The 21,432-nt window shown below is 39.6% G+C and overlaps 1 protein-coding gene across 6 annotated transcripts in view; it reads left to right on the top strand.

The window, feature by feature from the left end:
* The window catches only part of frj (membrane bound O-acyltransferase domain containing farjavit), a 183,554-nt gene that overhangs the window by 110,839 nt on the left and 51,283 nt on the right, over positions 1–21,432 (top strand). For all 6 annotated transcript variants that reach the window (XM_076185167.1, XM_076185166.1, XM_076185168.1 and 3 more), the window contains one exon: positions 20,919–21,130. In XM_076185167.1, coding sequence (XP_076041282.1) covers positions 20,919–21,130 — 212 coding nt within the window. The remainder of the gene's footprint in view (positions 1–20,918; positions 21,131–21,432) is intronic.

Below are 21,432 nucleotides of genomic sequence, written 5' to 3'. Positions count from 1 at the left end.
GAATTTGGAAAAAGCAAAAATAGAATAACAGGATCATATAATTTGGGAGAAGAAGGAATAAAAAAAAGTAGAAAATGAGAAGGACCTGGGAGTCATTGTTATGAATAATATGTCACCTGAGAAACATATAAATAAGATTTTTGGAGAAACTTATAATTTAATAAGAACAATCAAAGTGGCATTTACATACCTGGATGAAGAAATGGTGAGGAAAATCCTAATCACCCTGATAAGACCAAGATTAGAATATGCAGCAACGATATGGTCACCAAGTACAAAAAAATGTATAAAAAAACTTGAAAGAATACAAAGAGCAATCACAAAACTGGCACCAACACTCTCAAAACTATCATATGAAGAGAGACTACAAAAACTTAAACTACAGACACTAGAGCAAAGAAGAGAGAGAGGAGATTTGATAGCTATTTACAGAATCATGAAAGGCATAGAAATTACTGATAGAGAGAATCTGATAAAATGGGATGACAGAAATACAAGAGGACACGGAAAGAAAATAAAAAAAGACAGCTATAGAAGAGATTTGAAAAAGAACAGCTTTCCTCACAGAGTAATAGACAGTTGGAACAAGTTAGATGAGAAAGTGGTGTGTGCAAAAACAATACATGAATTTAAAAATAGTTTAGATAAAATGAGATATGAAGACGGGACCCCACGAGTATAGCTCCCCTTCCCGTAAAATACAACTAGGTAAATACAACTAGGTAAATACACACAAAAATGCTAGGAGATACAAGAAAATCACTAAATGAGATACTAATGGGTAAGGGTAATCTAGTAATTATGGGAGACTTCAATTGCAAAGAAATTTGTTGGGACAACATGGCAGTACGAGGAGATGATGTGTGGGGCAATGTACTGCTAGACATGACCATGGAGTACACAATGACCCAGTGGGTCAGTGAAAACACAAGATACAGAAACAATGAAGAGCCATCAAAACTAGATTTAATATTTACAACGGAACGTGAAATAGTGGACAAAGTCCACTACAAGACACCAATTGGAAAGAGTGACCATGTACTCATCGAAACTGTACTAAAGGAAGAAATAGAGATGAAGAGGAGCGAAAAGCATAGGAAAGGAAGATTGATGTACAACAAAACAGACTTTGCAAAACTAAAGACGTTCTTCCAGAATGCAAACTGGGAAAAATTCTATATGGAAGAGACAACAGTGGAAGAGAAATGGAACATACTGTTGGATAATTACAATGAGGGGGTAAACAGGCATGTACCAAGACAAAAGCGAGAGAGTACATTAAATGTTGGTTCAACAAAAGATGCAGTGAGGCAAAAGACAGAAGGGACAAAGCTTGGAAAAGGTGGAGAAAAGACAAAAAACAAAGCAAATGGCAAATTTATATAAACTATAGAAATGAGTATGTTAATGTGAGAAGAGAGGAGAAAAGGAACCATGAGAAGGATATTATAGATAAATGCAAAGATCAGCCCAAGCTATTCTACCGGTATGTAAATGGTAAACTTAAAACCAAACAGGAACTAGTGAAACTACGCCAAGGAAATATAGAATACACAGAAGAATTAGAGATGGCCGAAATCATGAACAACCACTTTAAATCTGTCTTCACCAGAGAGAAAATACAAAATTGGGACGTAGATAATAACAAACATTCTCCCCACATGAGTGAATTTACAACATCACAAAAAGAAATATCAGAACATCTATCAAAATTGGACGTCAGAAAATCACATGACCCGGATGGAATTGCAAATTGGATTCTAAAAGAATGCAAAGAAGAGCTAATGGACAAAATACACATCATAATAAATAGCTCACTCAAGGAAGGAAAGATACCCAATGACTGGAAAAATGCTAACATTGTACCAATATATAAAGGAGGAAACAAGGAAGAACCCACCAACTATAGACCAGTATCACTAACAAGCACTATAGCCAAAATTTGTGAGAAAATCAAGAATAGATGGGTAAAACACCTGGAAGATAACAACATATTAAACCCAAGACAATTCGGGTTCAGACAAGGTAGATCATGCACCACAAACTTGATATGCTTCTACTCAAGACTAATAGACATAGTGCAAGAAAGAAACGGATGGGCTGATTGTGCATTCCTAGACTTGCAAAAAGCATTTGACAAAGTACCACACAGAAAACTACTAAAAAAACTGGAACACATAGGAGGAATACGAGGGAACCAACTAAAATGGATGGAGGACTTCCTGACTGGAAGAAAGATGAGAGTAGTACTCAGAGAAAAATATTCAGATTGGAAAGAGGTGATCAGTGGAGTACTGCAAGGATCTGTACTGGCTCCAATAATGTTTGCTATCTATATGAATGATATGGACGAGGGTGTGAACTGTTACATGAGCTTCTTTGCTGATGACACCAAACTGTTAAGGAAAGTAGAAACTGATAAGGACTGTGAAGCACTGCAAGAAGATCTGAATAGGGTATGGAACTGGAGTCAGAAATGGGAAGTGGATTTTAATACTAAGAAGTGTAGCATAATGGAGTTTGGAAAAAGCAAAAACAGAATATCAAGAAAATATACAATTGGAACCAAGGAAGTAAAGAAAGTAGGATCCGAAAAAGATTTGGGAGTTATTATCACAAACGACTTGTCCTATGATACACAGATTAACAAAATTGTCGGGGAGACTTACAACTTGCTAAGATCAATAAAAGTGGCTTTTGCTTACCTGGACGAAGACATGATAAAAAAAATATTGGTTACATTGATAAGGCCTAGACTACAGTATGCGGCGACATTGTGGTCCCCCAGTACCAAAAAGAACATAAAGAAAATAGAAAGAATCCAAAGAGCAGCTACAAAAATGGCACCTGCACTTGCAAACCTATCATACGAGGAGAGATTGGCTAAACTGGAGTTACCGACACTGGAGCAAAGAAGAGAGAGAGGAGACCTACTGACCATCTACAGAATCATGAAAGGCACAGAGATACTTTATAGAGAAGAATTACTAAACTGGGACAAGAGAAACACGAGGACATGGAAGGAAATTAAGAAAACATAGCTATAGAAGAGAACTGAAGAAAAACAGTTTCCCACATAGAGTTTTAGACACTTGGAACAAACTGGATAATGAAATAGTAAGCGCAAAAACCATTCACGAGTTTAAAAGCAAACTAGACACTGAGAGATACAATGGCGGGACAACACGAGCATAGCTCCCCTTCCCGCAAAATACAACTAGGTAAATACACACGTATTAAATGTAACCTTGCTTACCATTTTTAAGTTTTTTAAATTGTAGTTTCCTTTTAATAATTTTTTCTTAATTCTTCAATTGTTGTATGTACTCTAAATATATGTGAATTTTAAGATCTATTTTTCTCATCCATTTCAATCCATTCTAAGTGTGAGGTATAGGCAGCAACGACTGCAACAGCACTGTAGGAGAGAAGCCAAACACAGAGTATGGGATCCAATGTATTTAACGTTGCGCCCAGCAGGGCTTCTCCCGAAATAACATAGTGGACTTTTTAAGGCTATCGACCCATAAGGGGGTCATTAAGCCTGGTGTGAAGTTGTTCAGTCTCTTTAACACCAGTTTCATGTTCGTTTCTCACCGCAAGCTCGGGTTATATAAGGAGTCAGATGTTTGTCCACTATGTTATTTCTGAAGAACCCCTGGTGGGCGAAATGTTAAATACATTGGATCCCATACTCTGTGTTTGGCTTCTCTCTTACAGTTGTATACAGTATTGTTTTCAGTTGCTTAGTTGTTAATATGATATGGTAAGTTAAAGAAAGAAAATACTTATTATAGTGTATTCGTATTAGTAAACTCATAATAGGCATCAGCTAGACGTGTTCGTAAGTACATAAATATCCTTCATCCATAATTTATCAAACTCTTCCACAAATGCCTTAGGTGCAGGCGCATCACTGCTAGCAGCCTCACCTTTCGACAACACGTGGTGAACCTGGTAACGCTCTTGAAAGCAACGAAACCACCCAGCACTCACTATGAACTCATGTGAAGCATATTCTTCACCTGCACATTCTTTCAACATGCGAAATTAACTTGTAGCCTTACTTTGCACTGCTTGCAACATCACTTTTACATTTCTTTTCCTATTATCTTCCAACCACGTGTATAGCATCTGCCATAACTGCTGTACGCGATGCCGGTTGCCACAACTATCTTACGCGTTGTGCTGCCAGACATGTACAGTAAACTCATAATAGGCATCTGCTAGATGTGGTCATAAGTACGGGTGGTCATAACTCGCGTATGTCATAACTCGGATAGTGACTGTATATAAATGACATGGATGAATTTGTTGAATGTTATATGAATTTCTTTGCAGATGATGCAAAACTACTAAAGAAAATAAGTACAGGGAAAGACTGTGAATCACTTCAAAGAGATCTGGACAAAGTCTGGAAATGGAGCCAAAAGTGGGAAGTGAACGTCAACATCAAGAAATACAGTATAATGGAGTTTGGAAAAAGTAAGAATAGAATATCAGGGGAATATAAGTTTGGTACAAAAGAAGTAAATAAAGCTAGCTCAGAAAAGGACCTAGGAGTAATTATTAGGAAAGACATGTCACCAGACAAGCATATAAATAAAATAGTTGGAGAAACCTACAATTTACTAAGAATGATAAAGGTGGTCTTAACTACATGGAGGAGGAAATGGTAAAGAAAATATTAGTCATGCTGATAAGACGAAATGGTAAAGAAAATATTAGTCATGCTGATAAGACCAATATTGGAGTGTGCTGCAACACTTTGGACACCTAACACAAAAAAGAATATAAAGAAATTAGAGAGAATTCAAAGAGCAATGACAAAGAGGTACCAACACTTTCAAAATTGACATACAAACAAAGATTGTCCAAACTGGAACTACCAACCCTGGAACAAAGAGGAGATCTACTGGCCATTTACAGAATCATGAAAGGTAGGAAGTCCTTGATAGAAAAGATTTATTTAAGTGGGACAGAAGAAAAACAAGAGGACACAAAAAGAAACTCAAAAAGTGTAGTTATAGAAGAGATGTGAAAAAGAATAGTTTTCCACACAGAGTGATAGATGCCTGGAACAAATTGGACAAAAAAATAGTATGTGCAAAAACCATACAAGAATTTAAGAACAAACTAGATGCTGAGAGATACAAAGACGGGTCACAACGAGCATAGCTCCCTTCCCATATCATACAACTAGGTAATTACATGAAATCTTTATAAAACAACTACATAAAAATTTGTATTTTTTATCTTTCAGTAAAGTTGTAAAGATTTATGTGCAAATTTATCTTTTTATCATATGTATTCCTTTTTTCCAAGTTAGATATGAAAATAAATTTCATTCTGCCAAAAGTCCATTTGGTCAACTGTCCAGTCTGTCAAATGTCCACTTGTCCAAATAGTTGTTGGTCCTTTGTCCACTTGAACAAATGTCTGTTGGTCAAATGTCCAGGAACATACACAGGGGTGTAGAGCCAATTTTATAGGCGCAGGAGCTCTGGATGGCCTGACAAAAGCCTGCCATCCCTATCATATTTCTATATATAGTGAGTACAAAAAGAAAATTTCATGTCAGTACAATTCTACTCCTTTTTCTTTTTAAATGTATGAAAATCTTTTCCTTTCCCATTGAATCTTGAAAAAGGTAAACTAAAAAATACTGTGATATTAACTTAAAATTAGTGTAATACTGATATTTTCCTGCTACCACCAATTCATAGTGGAGAGTTGATGGTGGAGATGTGTCTAGAAAGAGAGTTGATAGCAAATACAGTGTTTAGGAAGAAAGTAAAGTATAAGTACACATGGAAGAAGATGGTGGATTGAAGGGTGGTAGATAGTGTTAATGGACTATATAGTGGTAACCAGGAGAATAGTAAGAGGAGTTAAGGATATACATGTAAGGGGGAGAAAGTTGGGGAATATCAGATAATTTTTTCTTGGAAGGTAAGTTGAGAGTGGAGGATAGATGGAGAAAGAGGAAAAGGACAGAAGGTAGGGAGGTGCTTAAAATGAACTGCTTAAATGAGAAAGAAAAGGAGAAAGCGTACAAGAAGCTGAGCGAGGAGTGGGAGGGAGTGGAGGAGGAATGGGGATGGTTCAAGGAGGGAGTCACAAGGTGTGCAAAGATGGTGTGTAGAACAAGGAGGATGGGAGGAAATAGAAGGAAGGGTAGTCAGTGGTGGGAAGAGGAAGCAAAGAAGGCTGTAGAAGAGAAGCTAGCTTTCACAGATTGGTTACAAAATAGGATGAGAGAATCATATGAGAGGTACAAAGAAAAGAGAAGTAAAGCATAAGATAAAGGAGGCAAAGAGGAGAGCAGATGTGAAACAGGGTAAAAGTATGACAGAAAACTTGAAAGTAGTAAAAAGATGTTTTGGAAGGAAATTAAGAGAGGAAGAGGAGGCAGATCAAGTAGAGAAGAAAAGGTAAAAGGTGCAAATGGAGAGATGATAATGGAAGAGAAGGCAGTAAGAGGAAGATGGGCAGAGTATTTTAGGGAGTTGCTAGAAGTGAAGGAGGATAGGGAAGGAAAGGTAGTTGCAGTGGGAAGCACTAAGAAAATGAGAGTGATGAGTGAGGAAAATGGAGGAGAAATAAGGAAAGATGAGAGCAGGTATAAGGCACCTGGTCTGGATGGGTGTCATGCAGAATGTCTAAAATAAGGAGGTACAGTGATGGTGGACTGGCTGGTGATGTAATTTAATGTTTGTTTAAAAGAGGGTAGAGTGCCAGAGGACTGGAGAAATGCCTGTATAGTTCCACTTTACAAGTGAAAAGGGACAAGTGTGAGTGTAGTAGTTTCTGAGGGATCAGTTTGTTCAGTGTAGTTGGGAAGGCTCATGAGAGGGTTTTGATTGAGAGGATTATTAGAGGAACAGAGGAAATTAGTGAGGAACAGTGAGAGTTTAGGACAGGTAGGGGTTGTGTGGATCAGATTTTTGTGGTAAGACATATATGTGAGAAAGCATTAAGAAAAAATAGGGATGTTATTTGGGCTTTTATGGACTTGGAAAAGGCTTATGACAGGGAAGACCGAAAGGCACAGTGGGAGGTATTGCAGATATATGGGATAGGAGTTAAGAGTTTTTACAAGAATAGTAGAGGTTGTGTTAGAATCAGAAATGGAGAGAGTGAGTGGTTTGAGGTAAAGGTAGGACTTCATCAGGGATGTGTTATGTCACCTTGGCTGTTCAATTTATGCATGGATGGGGTGGTGCAAGAGGTAAATTAGTGGGTCAGGGATTGGAGATGGTTAAAGAAAATGGAGAAAAGTGGGAGATAAGCCAATTGTTGTTTGCTGATGACTGCGCTTGTAGCAGGATCAGAGGAGGAATTGAGGAAGTTAGTGACAGAGTTTAGGAAGGTGTGCAAAAGAAAGGAAGTTGAAGATAAATGTGGGTAAAAGTAAGGTGATTAGATGTACAAGGGGAAAAGTGACTGGAAGTTAGTATTAAGGGGGAGAGACTAGAGGAAGTGAATAGTTTTAGATACTTGCGTGCAAATGTGGTGGAAAAGGAGGAGTGGGGGTGGAGGTAAAGTGTAGATTGAGAGAAGCAAGTAAATGCCTTGGTGGATTAAAAAGTGTAATGAGAAATAGACATTTGGGAATGGATGCTAAGAAGAGATAATATTTACCTAGTTGTATTATATGGGAAGGGAGCTATGCTCATGGTGACCTGTCTTTATATCTCTCAGCATCAAGTTTTTTCTTAGAATCTTGAATAGTGTTTGCACACACTGTTTCTTTGTCAAATTTGTTCCAAGTATCTATCACTCTTTGTGGGAAGCTATTTTTTTTTTTTTTAGATCTCTTCTGTAATTATCTTTTTTCAGTTTCTTTTCATGTCCTCTTGTTTTTCCATTGTCCCATTTTAATAAATCATTCTTATCTAAGATTTCCATTCCCTTCATAATTCTATAGATAGTAGGTCTCCTCTTTCCCTTTGTTGTTCCAGAGTTGGTAATTCTAATTTGGACAGTCTTTGTTCATATGTCATTTTGGAAAGAGTTGGTGCCAGTTTTGTTGTTGCTCTTTGTATTCTTTCTAATTTCTTTATATTCTTTTTGGTACCGGGTGTCCATAGTGTTGCTGCGTATTCTAGTTTTGGTCTTATTTATGTAGTTAAATTTTATTTGTCATTTCTTTGTCCAAATAGGCAAATGCCACTTTTATTGACCTTAACCACTTCCATACGGTGACGCCTACGTAGGCGGCATGAGGAGCAAGTGGGTACGCAATGATGCCGACGTTGGCATCTTGATTATACAGTCATTATCCGAGTTACGACGTACGCGAGTTACGACCACGTCTAGCAGATGCTTATTATGAGTTTACTGTATATGTCTGGCAGCACAGCGCGTATGATAGTTGTGGCAGCCCGGCATCGCGTACGACAATTATGGCAGAGATGGAAAAGTTGCTATACACGTGGTTGGAAGATAATAGGAAAAGGAATGTAAAAGTGATGTTGCAAGCAGTGCAAAGTAAGACTACAAATTAATTTCGCATGTTGAAAGAAAATGCAGGTGAAGAATACGCTTCACATGAATTCATAGCGAGTGCTGGGTGGTTTCGTCGCTTTCGAGAGCGTTACCAGGTTCACCACGTGTTGTCGAAAGGTGAGGCTGCTAGCAGTGATGCGCCTGCAGCTAAGGCATTTATGGAAGAGTTTGATAAATTGATTAAGGATGAAGGATATTCATGTACTTACGACCATGTCTAGCAGATGCCTATTATGATTTTACTAATAAGAATACTCTATAATAAGTATTTTCTTTCTTTAACTTACCATATCATATTAACAACTAAGCAACTGAAAACAATAATGTATACAACTGTAGGAGAGAAGCCAAATGCAGAGTATGGGATCCAATGTATTTAACGTTTTGCCCACCAGGGGTTCTTCAGAAATAACATAGTGGACAAACATCTGACTCCTTATATAACCCGAGCTTGAGGGAAGAACCGAACATGAAACTGGTGTAAACACAATTTGCGTAAATTGCTTGTTACTTTGTTATTGAAATTGCTAAAGGTTTATTTATTGTAAAAAGAATCCATTGTTTTGATTTACGTTATCAATGAGAGATATAAAAACAGATTCAAAACATCTACGTTTCATAGTATGGTTTTAATATTTAATAATCTTAGAATTATTCCAGTCAGCAATGTGGCCTATATCGTATCTATGTCTAACAATGGCATTATTCATATAAGTTTTCATATCATATTTATGTTCCGATATTCTTTTATCAACACCACGGAAGCTTGCCGAGCTGATTTTCACAACATTACCACCAGCTCAGTAACAGTTGACAATCTTATAAAAAACCAAAAGAAAAGTAGGGAAAATGTTTGTCAAGCAGATGTTTACTGTGTGCCATGTTTAGGTTGTAGAAAGGTCTACATTGGTGAAAGTTTCCGTGGTGTTGATAAAAGAATATTGGAACATAAATATGATATGAAAACTTACAATATGAATAATGCCATTGTTAGACATAGATACGATACAGGCCACAATGCTGACTGGAATAATTCTAAGATTATAAAATATGAAAACTATACTATGAAACGTAGATGTTTTGAATCTGCTTTTCTATCTCTCATTGATAATATAGATCAAAACAATGGATATTTTACAATAAATAAACCTTAAGCAATTTCAATAACAAAGTAACAAGCAATTTACTCAAATTGTGTTTACACCAGTTTTATGTTCGTTTCTCCCCGCAAGCTCAGGTTATATAAGGAGTCAGATGTTTGTGCACTATGTTATTTCTGAAGAAGCCCTGTTGGACAAAACGTTAAATACATTGGATCCCATAAGTTAAGAAAAAATTATTAAAAGGAAACTACAATTTAAAAACCTTAAGAATGGTAAGCAAGGTTATATCTAATACGTATGTGTGTGTGTGCGTATATAGGTATAGTATGTACATACAGTACCTGTATAAGTATATATACTGAAATACAGTACAGTATTAAAACATTGAAAAAGTAAGAAAAATTACAAAAAGGAAAGTAAAAGGCATAAAATTGATAAATAAGCAGTAAACAGCTTGTATCTAATAGTATTCAATAGAAAAAGTTACTTAAAAACGCAACAGATTGATATCATGTATCTTAGCGTATAACCCTCGTGTCGGCCATTTTGAATGGGATGCGACTTACGACCAATCCGACTTACGACTGGTTGGTCGGAACCAATCTAGGTCGTAACTCGGATAGTGACTGTATTTATTGAAGTCGCACCTACGTAACTTCCATTCTCTCTAAACTGGCTTCATCATATTTTCTATGGTTATCAAAATTCACGGGTGAAAGAAAACGAACGACTGAGCACTGACTTTATTTTTCATAATGCGATTATTATGATGCAACATCGCACGTCGGGCAGCTAATGCTGCCAGATGTGCGATGTGCCCCGGAGTGAAGAGGTTAATGAATTGTAGGTTTCTCCGACTATTTTATTAAAATGCTTATCCAGTGTCAAGTCTTCGTTGATCACCACTCCAAGGTCTTTTTCCGAGTTTACTTTTTTGACCTCTTCACCAATTTATAATCTCTCAATATTCTGTTTTTACTTTTCCAAATTCCATTATACTACATTTCTTGATATTGAATTTCACTTCCCACTTTTGAGTCCATTTCCATATCTTGTCCAAGTCTTGTTTTAATGAGTTGCAATCCTCCTCTGTTCTTACTTGAGTATTTTTGCATCATCTGCAAAGAAATTCATATAACACTCCACTCCTTCATCCATGTCATTTATATATATAGCAGACATGATCGGGGCCAGTACTGATCCCTGTGGGACACCACTTTTCATTTCTTCCCAATTTGAGACTTTATCTCTAATTACTACTCTCATTTTTCTCCCAGTCAGGAAATCTTTAATCCATTCCAATAATTTTCCTCTGTCACCTATTGATTTGATCTTATTAGTTTATTGTGTGGCACCTTATGAAATACCTTTTGTAGGTCCAGAAAGGCACAGTCTGTCTAACCATCTCTCTCTTGTATTATGTCTATTAATCTTGAGTAGAAGCAGATCAAGTTTGTTGTACATGATCTTCCTTGTCTGAATCCAAATTGATTTGGATTCAGTATAGTTTTTTCTTCCAAGTGTTTAACCCATCTATTTTTTATAATCTTTTCGCAAATTTTTGCTACTGTGCTTGTCAGGGAGACTGGTCTGTAGTTTGATGGGTCTTCCTTGTTTCCTCCCTTATAAATCGGTACAATGTTTGTATTCTTCCAGTCCTGTGGTACTTTTCCTTCTTGAAGTGATAATTTAATTATATTGTATATTTTATCTGTTAATTCCTCAATGCATTCTCTCAGTATCCAATTTGCAATTCTGTCTGGACCATTTGATTTTCTAACATCAAGGGTTTTGATTTGGTCGCAGATTTCTTTCTGTGTTACAATTATTTCTTTCATTGAGGGGGATATCTCTCTATTTCCTCACAGGTGAGTTTTCTATTGTGAATACTGATTTGAAGTGGTTCATAATTTCAGCCATTTCCAGCTCTTCTGTATATTCATATTTACCTTGGAGCAGCTTTTCTATTTCTTGTTTGTTCTTCAGTTTGCGATTTACATACCTGTAAAATAGTTTGGGTTCTTCCTTGCATTTTTCTATTATTTTTTTTTCATAGTTTCTCTTTTCATCTCTGTGTAATTTTAAATAATCATTTCTTAGTTTGATGTACATTAGCCATTTGCTTGTTTTCTTGTCTCTTTTCCATTTCTTCCAAGCTTTGTCTCTTTTATCTTTAGTGCCTCACTACACTTTTTGTTGTACCAGCTTTTTATGTATGTTCTTTCCATTTATTGTTGTGGTACGTATTTATTCACTCCCTCATTATAAATTTCCTTTAGTATATTCCATTTCTCTTCCATCCCTGTTTCTTCATTTAGGAATTTTTCCCATTTTGCATTGCGAAAGAATTTTTTGAGTTTCTCAAAATATGTTTTGTTGTAACATTAGTCTTCCTATTCTATGTTTATAATTTCTGCTTTGATCCATTTGCTCTTTCAACTCAAATTCTATTAGTACATGGTCACTCTTTCCTGTTGGAGTTTTGTAATCAATTTTATCGACAATTTCAGGTTCTGTCATAAGTATTAAATCCAGCCTTGATGGTTCTTCACTACCTCTATATCTGGTATTTTCCTTTATCCACCGAGACATTGTGTATATGATGGTCATGTCGAGCAGGACGTTGCCCCAGAGTTCCTCTCCGCCCTTCACTGTTATTTCCTCCCAACATATTTCTTTTGAATTAGTCCCCCATAATTACTATATTTCCTCTGTCCTTCAGTATATTAGTTCATTCATATTTTGTATCTTCTAATATTTTGGAATGATCACTTTCTGTCCAGGACTGTGTTTTGGGGGGCACATACACCACTACAAATTTTCTACTCTTAATATGTTTCCTTTCAATTTGTATCATAATTGATTCTACATTATTTTTTCCTTTGGTTAATTTTTTTACATTTAAATCTTTATTAGTCAAAATTAATACTCTGCCACCCTGTTTATCCTTTCTGTTTTTTGCCCAGCAGTTGTATAAACCTTGTCCCACAGTGTTGGGTGGTGGAGTACACTTTAATTTAGTTTACACTATTCCCATTATGTCTGTGTTTGTGCCAACAGCACTGTATGGGTCAGAAACATGGAACATAAGAGAGGGAGAGAGGAGGGGTTTGAATGTGTTTGAGATGAGGTGCCTGAAAAGTATGATAGGGGTTACTAGGCTGGTTAGAGTGAGAAACGAGGAGGTGAGGATAAGAACAGGAGTGGAAAGGGAGTTGGGAGATAAGGTTGATGAAAGAGTATTGGGATGGTTTGGACATGTGGAAAGAATGAGTTAAGAAAGACTAGTAAAAGAGGTGTGGAAGGCAGGGGTGGAAGGAGTGAACATAAGGGGGCAACCAATGATGAGATGGATGGATGGGGAATGGGGAATTGGGAAAGAGGGGAATGTCTGTTGAGGAAGGATGGGAGAAGACAGAAGATAGGGGTGAATGGAGAATGGTTGTGTATGGATGATGTTGTGATGCATGAGGGGGAGTGGGTGTGAAGAAGTATGTGTGAAAAATAGATTGATGCAGCCTGAAGGGATGTGCTGTTATTTGCAACACTGCTTCTGACCCAGGGCAGTGGGCGAGATGCAGAGATGACCCATCACCCAGGAGGAACCAAGATAAGAGGGAGGGAGTTGGGTGAATGGGAGTGGAGTATGTGGGGATGAAATGGGTGGGAATGAATTTTATGCCTTTGTTTTTTTGCTCCCTCGTCCTATTTTGTAACCAATCTGTGAAAGCTCGCTTCTTCTCTTCTACAACCTTCTTTGTTTCCTCATCCCACCATTCACTACCCTTCCTTCTATTTCCTCCTGTCCTTCTTGTTCCACACACCATCCTTGCACACTTTATGACTCCCTCCTTGAACCATCCCCATTCCTCCTCCACACCTAGCTCTACTCTATCCTTCACTCCCACTCCTTCAGCTTCTTGTACTCTTTCTCCTTTTCCTTTTCATTTAAAGAGTTCACTCTAAGCACCTCCCTACCTTTTGTCCCTTTCCTCTTTCTCCATCTATCCTCCACTCTCAACTTACCTTCCACCAAAAAATTATCTGATATTCCCCCACCCTCTCCCCTTAGCACATGTACATCCTTAACTCTTCCTATCATAGTCCTATTTACCACTACATAATCCATCAATGCTCTATCTACCACCCTTCCATCCACCACCCTCTCCCATGTGTACTTATGCTTGACTTTCTTCCGAAACACTATTTGCTATCATCAACTCTCTTTCTAGACACATTTCCACCATCAACTCTCCACTACGATTCTTTCCTGGAACTCCACATTTCCCAACCCTTCCATCAATTGGACCATTTCCTACCCTAGCATTAAGGTCTCCCAGTACTATTACATTGACATTTCTCCCTAAATCCTCTATGCACTCATTTAAATCTATCCAAAAGGCCTCCCTTTCTTCTACACTCTTCTCACTGCCAGGCCCATATGCACTTACAAAGACCCACATCTCTTTTCCCAGTTTCACCTTCATCCACATTATCCTTGAGGAAACCTCCTTCCACTCCACTACACGTTTACCTATCTCTTCACTTACTAGAATAGCCACCAGTTCCCTCCCTTGCCCTCTCTTCGCTCCTGATAACCTCCCACTTACACTCCCAAACTTACACTCACCCTTCCCTTTCAACTTAGTTTCACTCAAAGCCAACACATCCATCTTCTCACAAACATACTACCTATCTCTTCCCTTTTACTCTCATCTGTACCACATCCACGCACATTAAAAGACCCAAACCTTAGGGTGTTGGTCGGAAAACTCCCAGACCTTCTTATGCCTTTACTTTTTTGTTTAGGAATGTCCCCTGTGGGGCTACAAGGAGAAGGATGCCTAGTCCCACTCCCCGTCCCTTTCTTCTTACGATCCAAGTGGAAATACTTGGTGGCAGTATTCTTTTCCCCCACCACAGGGAATTCCCCCACAGCAGAAAATGAATACTCAGAGAAATGGTACAGGACAGCAGCAAGGGGTTGGGGGACAGCATAACAGAGGGACAGTCGTAGTAAACGAGGGAGTCATATGAGGGGTACAAAGAAAAGAAAAGAGAAGTAAAGCAAAAGGTAAAGGAGGCAAAGACGAGAGCAGATGTGAAGTGGGGTAAGAGTATGACAGGAAATTTTGAAAGTAATAAAAAGATGTTTTGGAAAGAAATTAAGAGAGGAAGAGGAGGCGAATCAAGTAGGGAAGAAAAGGTAAAAGGTGCAGATGGAGAGATGATAATGGAAGAGAAGGCAGTAAGAGGAAGATGGGCAGAATATTTTAGGGAGTTGCTAAATGTGAAGGAGGGTAGGGAAGGAAAGATAGTTGCAGTGGGAAATGCTAAGAAAATGAGAGTGATGAGTGAGGAAAATGGAGGAGAAATAAGGAAGGATGAAGTGAAGGCAGTTGTTAAGATGATGAGAGCAGGTAAGGCACCTGGTCTGGATGGATGCCATGCAGAATGTCTGAAAAAAGGAGGACTGGCTGGTGAGGTTATTTAATGTTTGCTGGAGAGAGGGTAGAGTGCCGGAGGACTGGAGGAGTGCCTGTATAGTTCCACTTTACAAGGGAAAAGGGGACAAGTGTGAATGTAGTAGTTTCAGAGGGATTAGCTTGTTTAGTGTAGTTGTCGTTCCCTAGACTGTCTGTCCAAGCAGTCCCGTCTCCCCAAGGAATGCCATAGCCGAAACTGGGTTTTCCCACAAATCCTTTATAGAGCGTATGTTGTGTTGTTTGCGTGCATGATTGTGTATAATGCAGTCTTCCATTATGTGTTGTATGGTATGGAGTGAAGTGTTACATCCTGGGCAGCTGTTCACAACGCGGTCATCCAGCCTCTTCTGGTAGCTTAGAAGTGCTGGGTGGTGACCGCACCGCAGTCTGGCCAAGTGGACTCTGTCCTTTCGTGGGAGAGAGGATTCAGAAGGGTGGATATCAGGGGGTCTGGGATGCAGCAGTGTGTTGACTTTCAGTGTGTTAATGAAGCGGTGAGTGATATGATTATGAATATGTTTCCTGAGGCTGGTATTTGGTAGTTGTGGAGGAAGAGAAGAGAGTATCTGTGCGTGATATAGGTCTTTGGGTGTTGTTTTAATGTTTCTTGGTGTGTGTGGGTGTTCTGCTATGTAGTGTAGCAGGTGTAATGTGTTTGTGGTGGCTGCGGCAAGTGTTTGTGTGCCTCTCATGTCGAGGTGGTTCTTGACTTTGAGGACTTTTGTTTCATGGTGTAAATGGTGTGTAGGTGTTGTATTTGTGCAGCCTGTAATTGTTTTTAGGGCTTTGTTTTGTATGATTTGAAGGGTGTTGTGGTGTGTCTCACTGAGATTAGGAGCCCATGCAGGACTCGCATAATTCAACACTGAGCGTATGCATTGTTTGTATATTGTTATATTAGTTTCTTTGTTTTGTCCAAATGTTGTTCCAGTGATTGACTTAAGTGCGTTAAGTCTGGGTGTGCATTTGTTTTTTATGTTTGTGATGTGTTGTTTGAAAGACATGGATGTATCGTATGTTACACCAAGAATTTTCGGTGTGTTTGTGTGTGGTATTAGAGTGTTGTTGATGTAGAGATGAGGTATGTATTTGTGTTCTTTTGTCCAGTTGGTGAGAAGTGTTGCTGTAGATTTGGTTGGAGCTATTTTGAGTCTGTTTGTGATGAACCATGTGTTGAGTGTGTCAAGATATGGCTGGATTATTTCTGCAGCTTTGTCTGTGTTACGATGTGTGCATGTGATTGTTATGTCGTCTGCGTAGGAAGAGATTTGTATTTCTGAGGTGTCTGGTGTGGGTAAGTCATGCATGTATAGATTAAATAGTGTGGGGGATAGAACTGAGCCCTGTGGTACTCCGTTCTTAATGTTTCTGATGTGTGATGATTGGCCATTATATGACACGTAAGCATTCCTACCTGCCAGATAATTGGCCAGCCATCTTTTGGTGTTATTGTGCATGTCTGTGTTATATATTTTATTTGTTAGGTTGTGGCGGGGGATAGCATCAAAAGCTTTACTAATGTCTAATGTTATAAGAAGTGTTCTTTGGTGGGGCCTATCTGAATTGATGCCATCTAAAATTCTTTGTGTGAGGTTTGTCAGAAGAGTGTTTGTGGAGTGTAGTGGCCTAAAACCGTGTTGTGAGTCAGCAAGGGGAATATGTGGTGTGACAAGTTGAAGTATTAGGCGTTCAATGACTTTAGAGGGGGTGCAGAGAAGTGTGATTGGGCGGTGCGATGTTGGGATTGTTGGGTCTTTGTTCGTTTTTGGAATGGTGATTATTTTACCATGCTTCCAGATGTCGGGTATAGTGTTGTGTGAATAGCTGTAGTTTGCAATGTTTGTGAGTGCATGTATACCTTGTGGTCCAATGTGTTTTAGGTGGATGTTGCTTATGTTATCAGGGCCACAGGCAGATGAGTGCTTGAGACTATGTATTATGAGTTTTGTCTGACTGTCTATGAAGGGTATATAGTCTGAGTCTGTGGGAAAGTCTTTCTTACGTCGAATGGTGCATCGGTCGTCAGGGTGAGAAGTGAGATGGCTTGTCTGTGCAAAATGACGTATGAGTGCGTTTGCTTGTTGTCTGTTTGAGGGTAGATTATCTGTTGTTGTGATTATTGCTGCGTGAGAGCGTGTAGTGTTACTGTTGGATAGTGTAATGCTGTTGAGTGTTTTGTACAATTTGCTGGTGTTTGTTTTGTGATCAAGTGTATTGATAAAGTTTTGCCAATTTTGTGTTTTTTGTTCATGTATTTTATTGGCAATCACAGTGTTTAGTGTTTGTATTTGGTCTGCTATGTTTTGAGGGATAGGTGTGGGGGTACCGTGTTTAAGTGTGTCACGTTGTCTGATGAGGCTTTGGATTTCTGGTGTGAAGTTGGGGTTGTGTGATTTTCTGTTGCCTAGAATGTATCTCTTGTCTGCATTTTGTATGATTGTATTAAAAGTGTGCACAGCATTGTTTATGTTTGTGATTGGTGTACTGTTAAGTGTTTCAAAATGTTGTTCTGTCTCTTCAGTAAAAGCTTCCCAGTTAGCTCTCTTGTAATTGGTGTAAGTGTGTCTGTGGCCAACTGGGGTGCATCTTGTTTTGGTGGTGATGATGATTGGAAGGTGGTTAGAGCCAAGGGCTCCGACCACTCTCCATGATGTTGTTGGGGTTAGGCAGGGGGAGCTAAAGGTGATATCAGGAGAGGAGGGAGTGTAGAGGGCTTGGTGTGGGATATGTGTATGATTATATGTTGTTCATGATAGTCAATGAGTCAAACTGAGTCTGTATATCAAGCCCTCTGTCTGTGTCAGGGTTGTCGACATACCAGGCAGACGACTTGGCGTTGAAGTCTCCACCCATGATCAGGTTGGGGATTGAGGCTAGTTGGCTAAAATGAGGCCTGAAGGTGTCTGGAACTGTGGGGGATGATTGGGGGGGAATGTACATGTTAACTATTGTCAGTGTTGATTTGTTGCCTGTGCGGATTCGAATGGATTGGATTTCTGTTGTGTTATCTGTGGTAGGGAGGAGAATTTTGGTTGTGGCACTTGTGTCCACAAAACAGATGGAGTGGTGGATCAGGGTGATGAGTCCACCGCCATAGCCGTCAGTCCGGTCTTGTCTGATGGTGGTGTAATTACGAAATGATGGTGTTTTGTGTGAGTGTCTTAGTTTTGTTTCTTGTAAAATCGCAATGTGTATGTTGTGTTGTTTAAGAAAGTGTTCAAGTTCATGTTTTTTCGTGTTAATACCGTCAATGTTGTGTTGTAATATGTTGATGTTGTGTGTTTTGTATGTGTTGTATGTTGCCGTTTGGGGTTGAGGTTGGGGTGGTAGTGGGGAAGGTGTAGGATCTGGGTCAGAGGGGGGGAAAGGAGAGATCGGGGACAAAGGAAGGGGAGTACTAATCGAGGGTAAGGGCAGAGGGAAATTGGGAGTGGGTGAGGGTGCTGGCTGTGATTGGGGAGGTGGTAGTGGGGTTACTGGAGGGCAGGTAGAACATGTCCAAGTGTTTGTGTATTGGTTTGTGTCAGCAAGTGTTGTACAAGTGAGGTGGGCCCAGTTTTTGCACATATTGCACTGAACTGAGCCCTTTGTCTGTCTGCTCGAAGTAATGGGTTTAGAGCATGTTGGGCATGTGTATTTTGTGGTGGGCCCAGGATTGCTCTCTACATCTCCAGCTAAAAGTAGAAGAAGAGGGGTGATCACCGGAAAATCACCCCTCGGTGCAGAAAAAACGTAATATTGCATGTTGGGAAAAAGGATTGTGGTACTCCCCAAGGTAGGCGTAGCTCCTCTTGGGGATCGGTGCCACCTGCGTAGAGCCGGTGGCCAGGGCTGGTTGCTGCCGTTTGGCCCCCAACTCTTGGGGTTGGGGGGTGGTCCCACGACGTAGACGCTGCAGCTCCAGGACCTGTTTAGTGTAGTTGGGAAGGCTTATGGGAGGATCTTGATTGAGAGAATTAGGAGAGGAACTGAGGGAGTAATTGGTGAGGAACAGTGTGGATTTAGGACAGGTAGAGGTTGTGTAGATTAGATCTTTGTGGTAAGACAAATATGTGAGAAAGCTATAGGAAAGGGGAAGGATGTTTTTTGGGCTTTTATGGATCTGGAAAAGGCTTACGATAGGGTAGACAGAAAGGCACTGTGGGAGGTTATGCAGATATACGGGATAGGAGGAAAGCTTCTAGGAGCTGTCAAGAGTTTTTATGAGAGTAGTAGAGCTTGTGTCAGGATTAGAAATGGAGAGAGAGTGAGTGGTTTGAGGTAATGGTGGGCCTTCGTCAAGGATGCGTTATGTCGCCCTGGCTGTTCAATCTATACATGGATGGGGTATTGCGAGAGGTAAATGCAAGGGTAGTGGGTCAGGGATTGGAGATGGTTAAAGAAAATGGAGAAAATTGGGAGGTGAGCCAGCTGTTGTTTGCTGACGACACTGCGCCTCTGGCAGGATCGGAGGAGGGACTGAGGAAGTTGGTGACAGAGTTTGGGAGAGTATGTGATAGAAGAAAGCTAAAGATAAATGTGGATAAAAGCAAGGTGATGAGATGTACAAGGGGTGAAAGTGGCTGTAGACTGGAAGTGAGCATTAAGGGAGAGCGACTGGAGGAAGTGGATAGTTTTAGATACTTGGGTGCAAATATGGCAGGAAAAGGTGGAGTGAAGGTGGAGGTAGAATGTAGATTGAGAGAAGCAAGTAAATGCCTTGGTGGATTGAAGAGTGTAATGAGGAATAGACATTTGGGAATGGATGCTAAGAGGAGACTATATGAAGGAGTGATTGTGCCAACAGCACTGTATGGGGCAGAAACATGGAACATAAGAGAGGAAGAGAGAAGGAGTTTGAATGTGTTTGAGATGAGGTGTCTGAGAAGTATAATGGGGGTTACTAGGCTAGATAGAGTGAGAAATGAGGAGGTGAGGAGAAGAACGGGGGTGGAAAAGGAGTTGGGAGATAGGGTTATTGAAAGAGTATTAGGATGGTTTGGACACATGGAAAGAATGAGTGAAGAAAGACTAGTAAAAGAGGAATGGAAGGCAGATGTGGAGGGAGTGAACATGAGGGGACGTCCTAGGATGAGGTGGATGGGTGGGGTGAAGGGGGCTTTGGGGAAGAGGGGAATGTCTGTTGAGGAAGGACGGGAGAGGACAGAAGACAGGGTGAATGGAGAATGGTTGTATATGGATGATGTTGTGATGCATGAGGTGGAATGGGCGGGGGGATGGGGGATGAGGTAGTATGTGTGAGCAAAATTTGACGCAGCCCGAAGGGATTTCTCCCCGTCTTCACCTTTTATGCATGGGGGGACGGAGAGGGGGGGTCGCCAATTTAATGAAGCGGCCTTGCTGTGGATGTGCTGTGTCTTGCGACACTGCCTCTGACCCAGGGCAGTGGACAAGGTGCAGGGATGACCCGTCATCCAGGAGGTGCTAAGATAAGAGGGAGGGTGGAGGGGTGTGGAGTGTATTCAGGGATGGAATGGGTGGGAATGGTTTTATGCCTTTTCCTTTTTGGCTACCTCCCTTGTAAGGGGGAAAAAGCCTTGGTATATGTATGTATGTATGTTTTTTTGCTACTTCCCTTGTAAAGGGAAAGCCTTTGGTATATGTATGTATCATTATTGCAGTTGTTTCATCGCAAATACAAATGAGCAAAAACATGGTGATTGAGATATTCTGATTAATATACATGAATTTATGAAAAATTAAGCAGAACACAAATTTTCAGGGTTGACCTGTTATTTCTCTTCTTTGAAATGAGTACAATATGTTTCTGTTTGTAAAGAGTTACCTGGAAAGATTATTGATATTGTTTCTTTTCTAGTTTGCAGAATCGGACACAATTTTCAAAGACTACAGCTTCCTTTATCGAGTGTGGTACATGACACCAGTGTTTTTCACTTTCCGAATGCGTATCTACACAGGATTTGTTTTATCAGAATGTGTTTGCATCATGGCTGGCTTGGGCTTATATCCCGTAGCATCAGAACCTAAACCAGGAAAAGGCCCAACAAAATACAAAGTTCTAGAACAAAGGTTAGTTCCTAAGTTGATATTATTAACAGATATTTTCTTCAACCAATGTACAGCTCTCCTGTATTTTCTTTATGTTTAAAATGGGCAGCATTTTTTGTTTTCCATGTAATGTTTAGTTTATTTAATTGATGCATAAATTTTCTTTGCATATTTCATCTTTAGAATACATTCCCCAGTGATGATAAATATAACCTTTCATTATTGTGACATCCATCAATATAGTGCTTTACTGTAATACTTTTGACTTCTGGTAGGATAATTTAAAGAGAGCAGGATACCTGTTCCCATCATTCCATCCCACA

The sequence above is a fragment of the Oratosquilla oratoria genome, chromosome 5 (assembly GCF_046742065.1).
Source record: "Oratosquilla oratoria isolate Oo_2021 chromosome 5, ASM4674206v1, whole genome shotgun sequence".
In the NCBI taxonomy this organism is placed as follows: domain Eukaryota; kingdom Metazoa; phylum Arthropoda; class Malacostraca; order Stomatopoda; family Squillidae; genus Oratosquilla; species Oratosquilla oratoria.
This window is presented reverse-complemented; position numbering and strand designations above follow the sequence as displayed.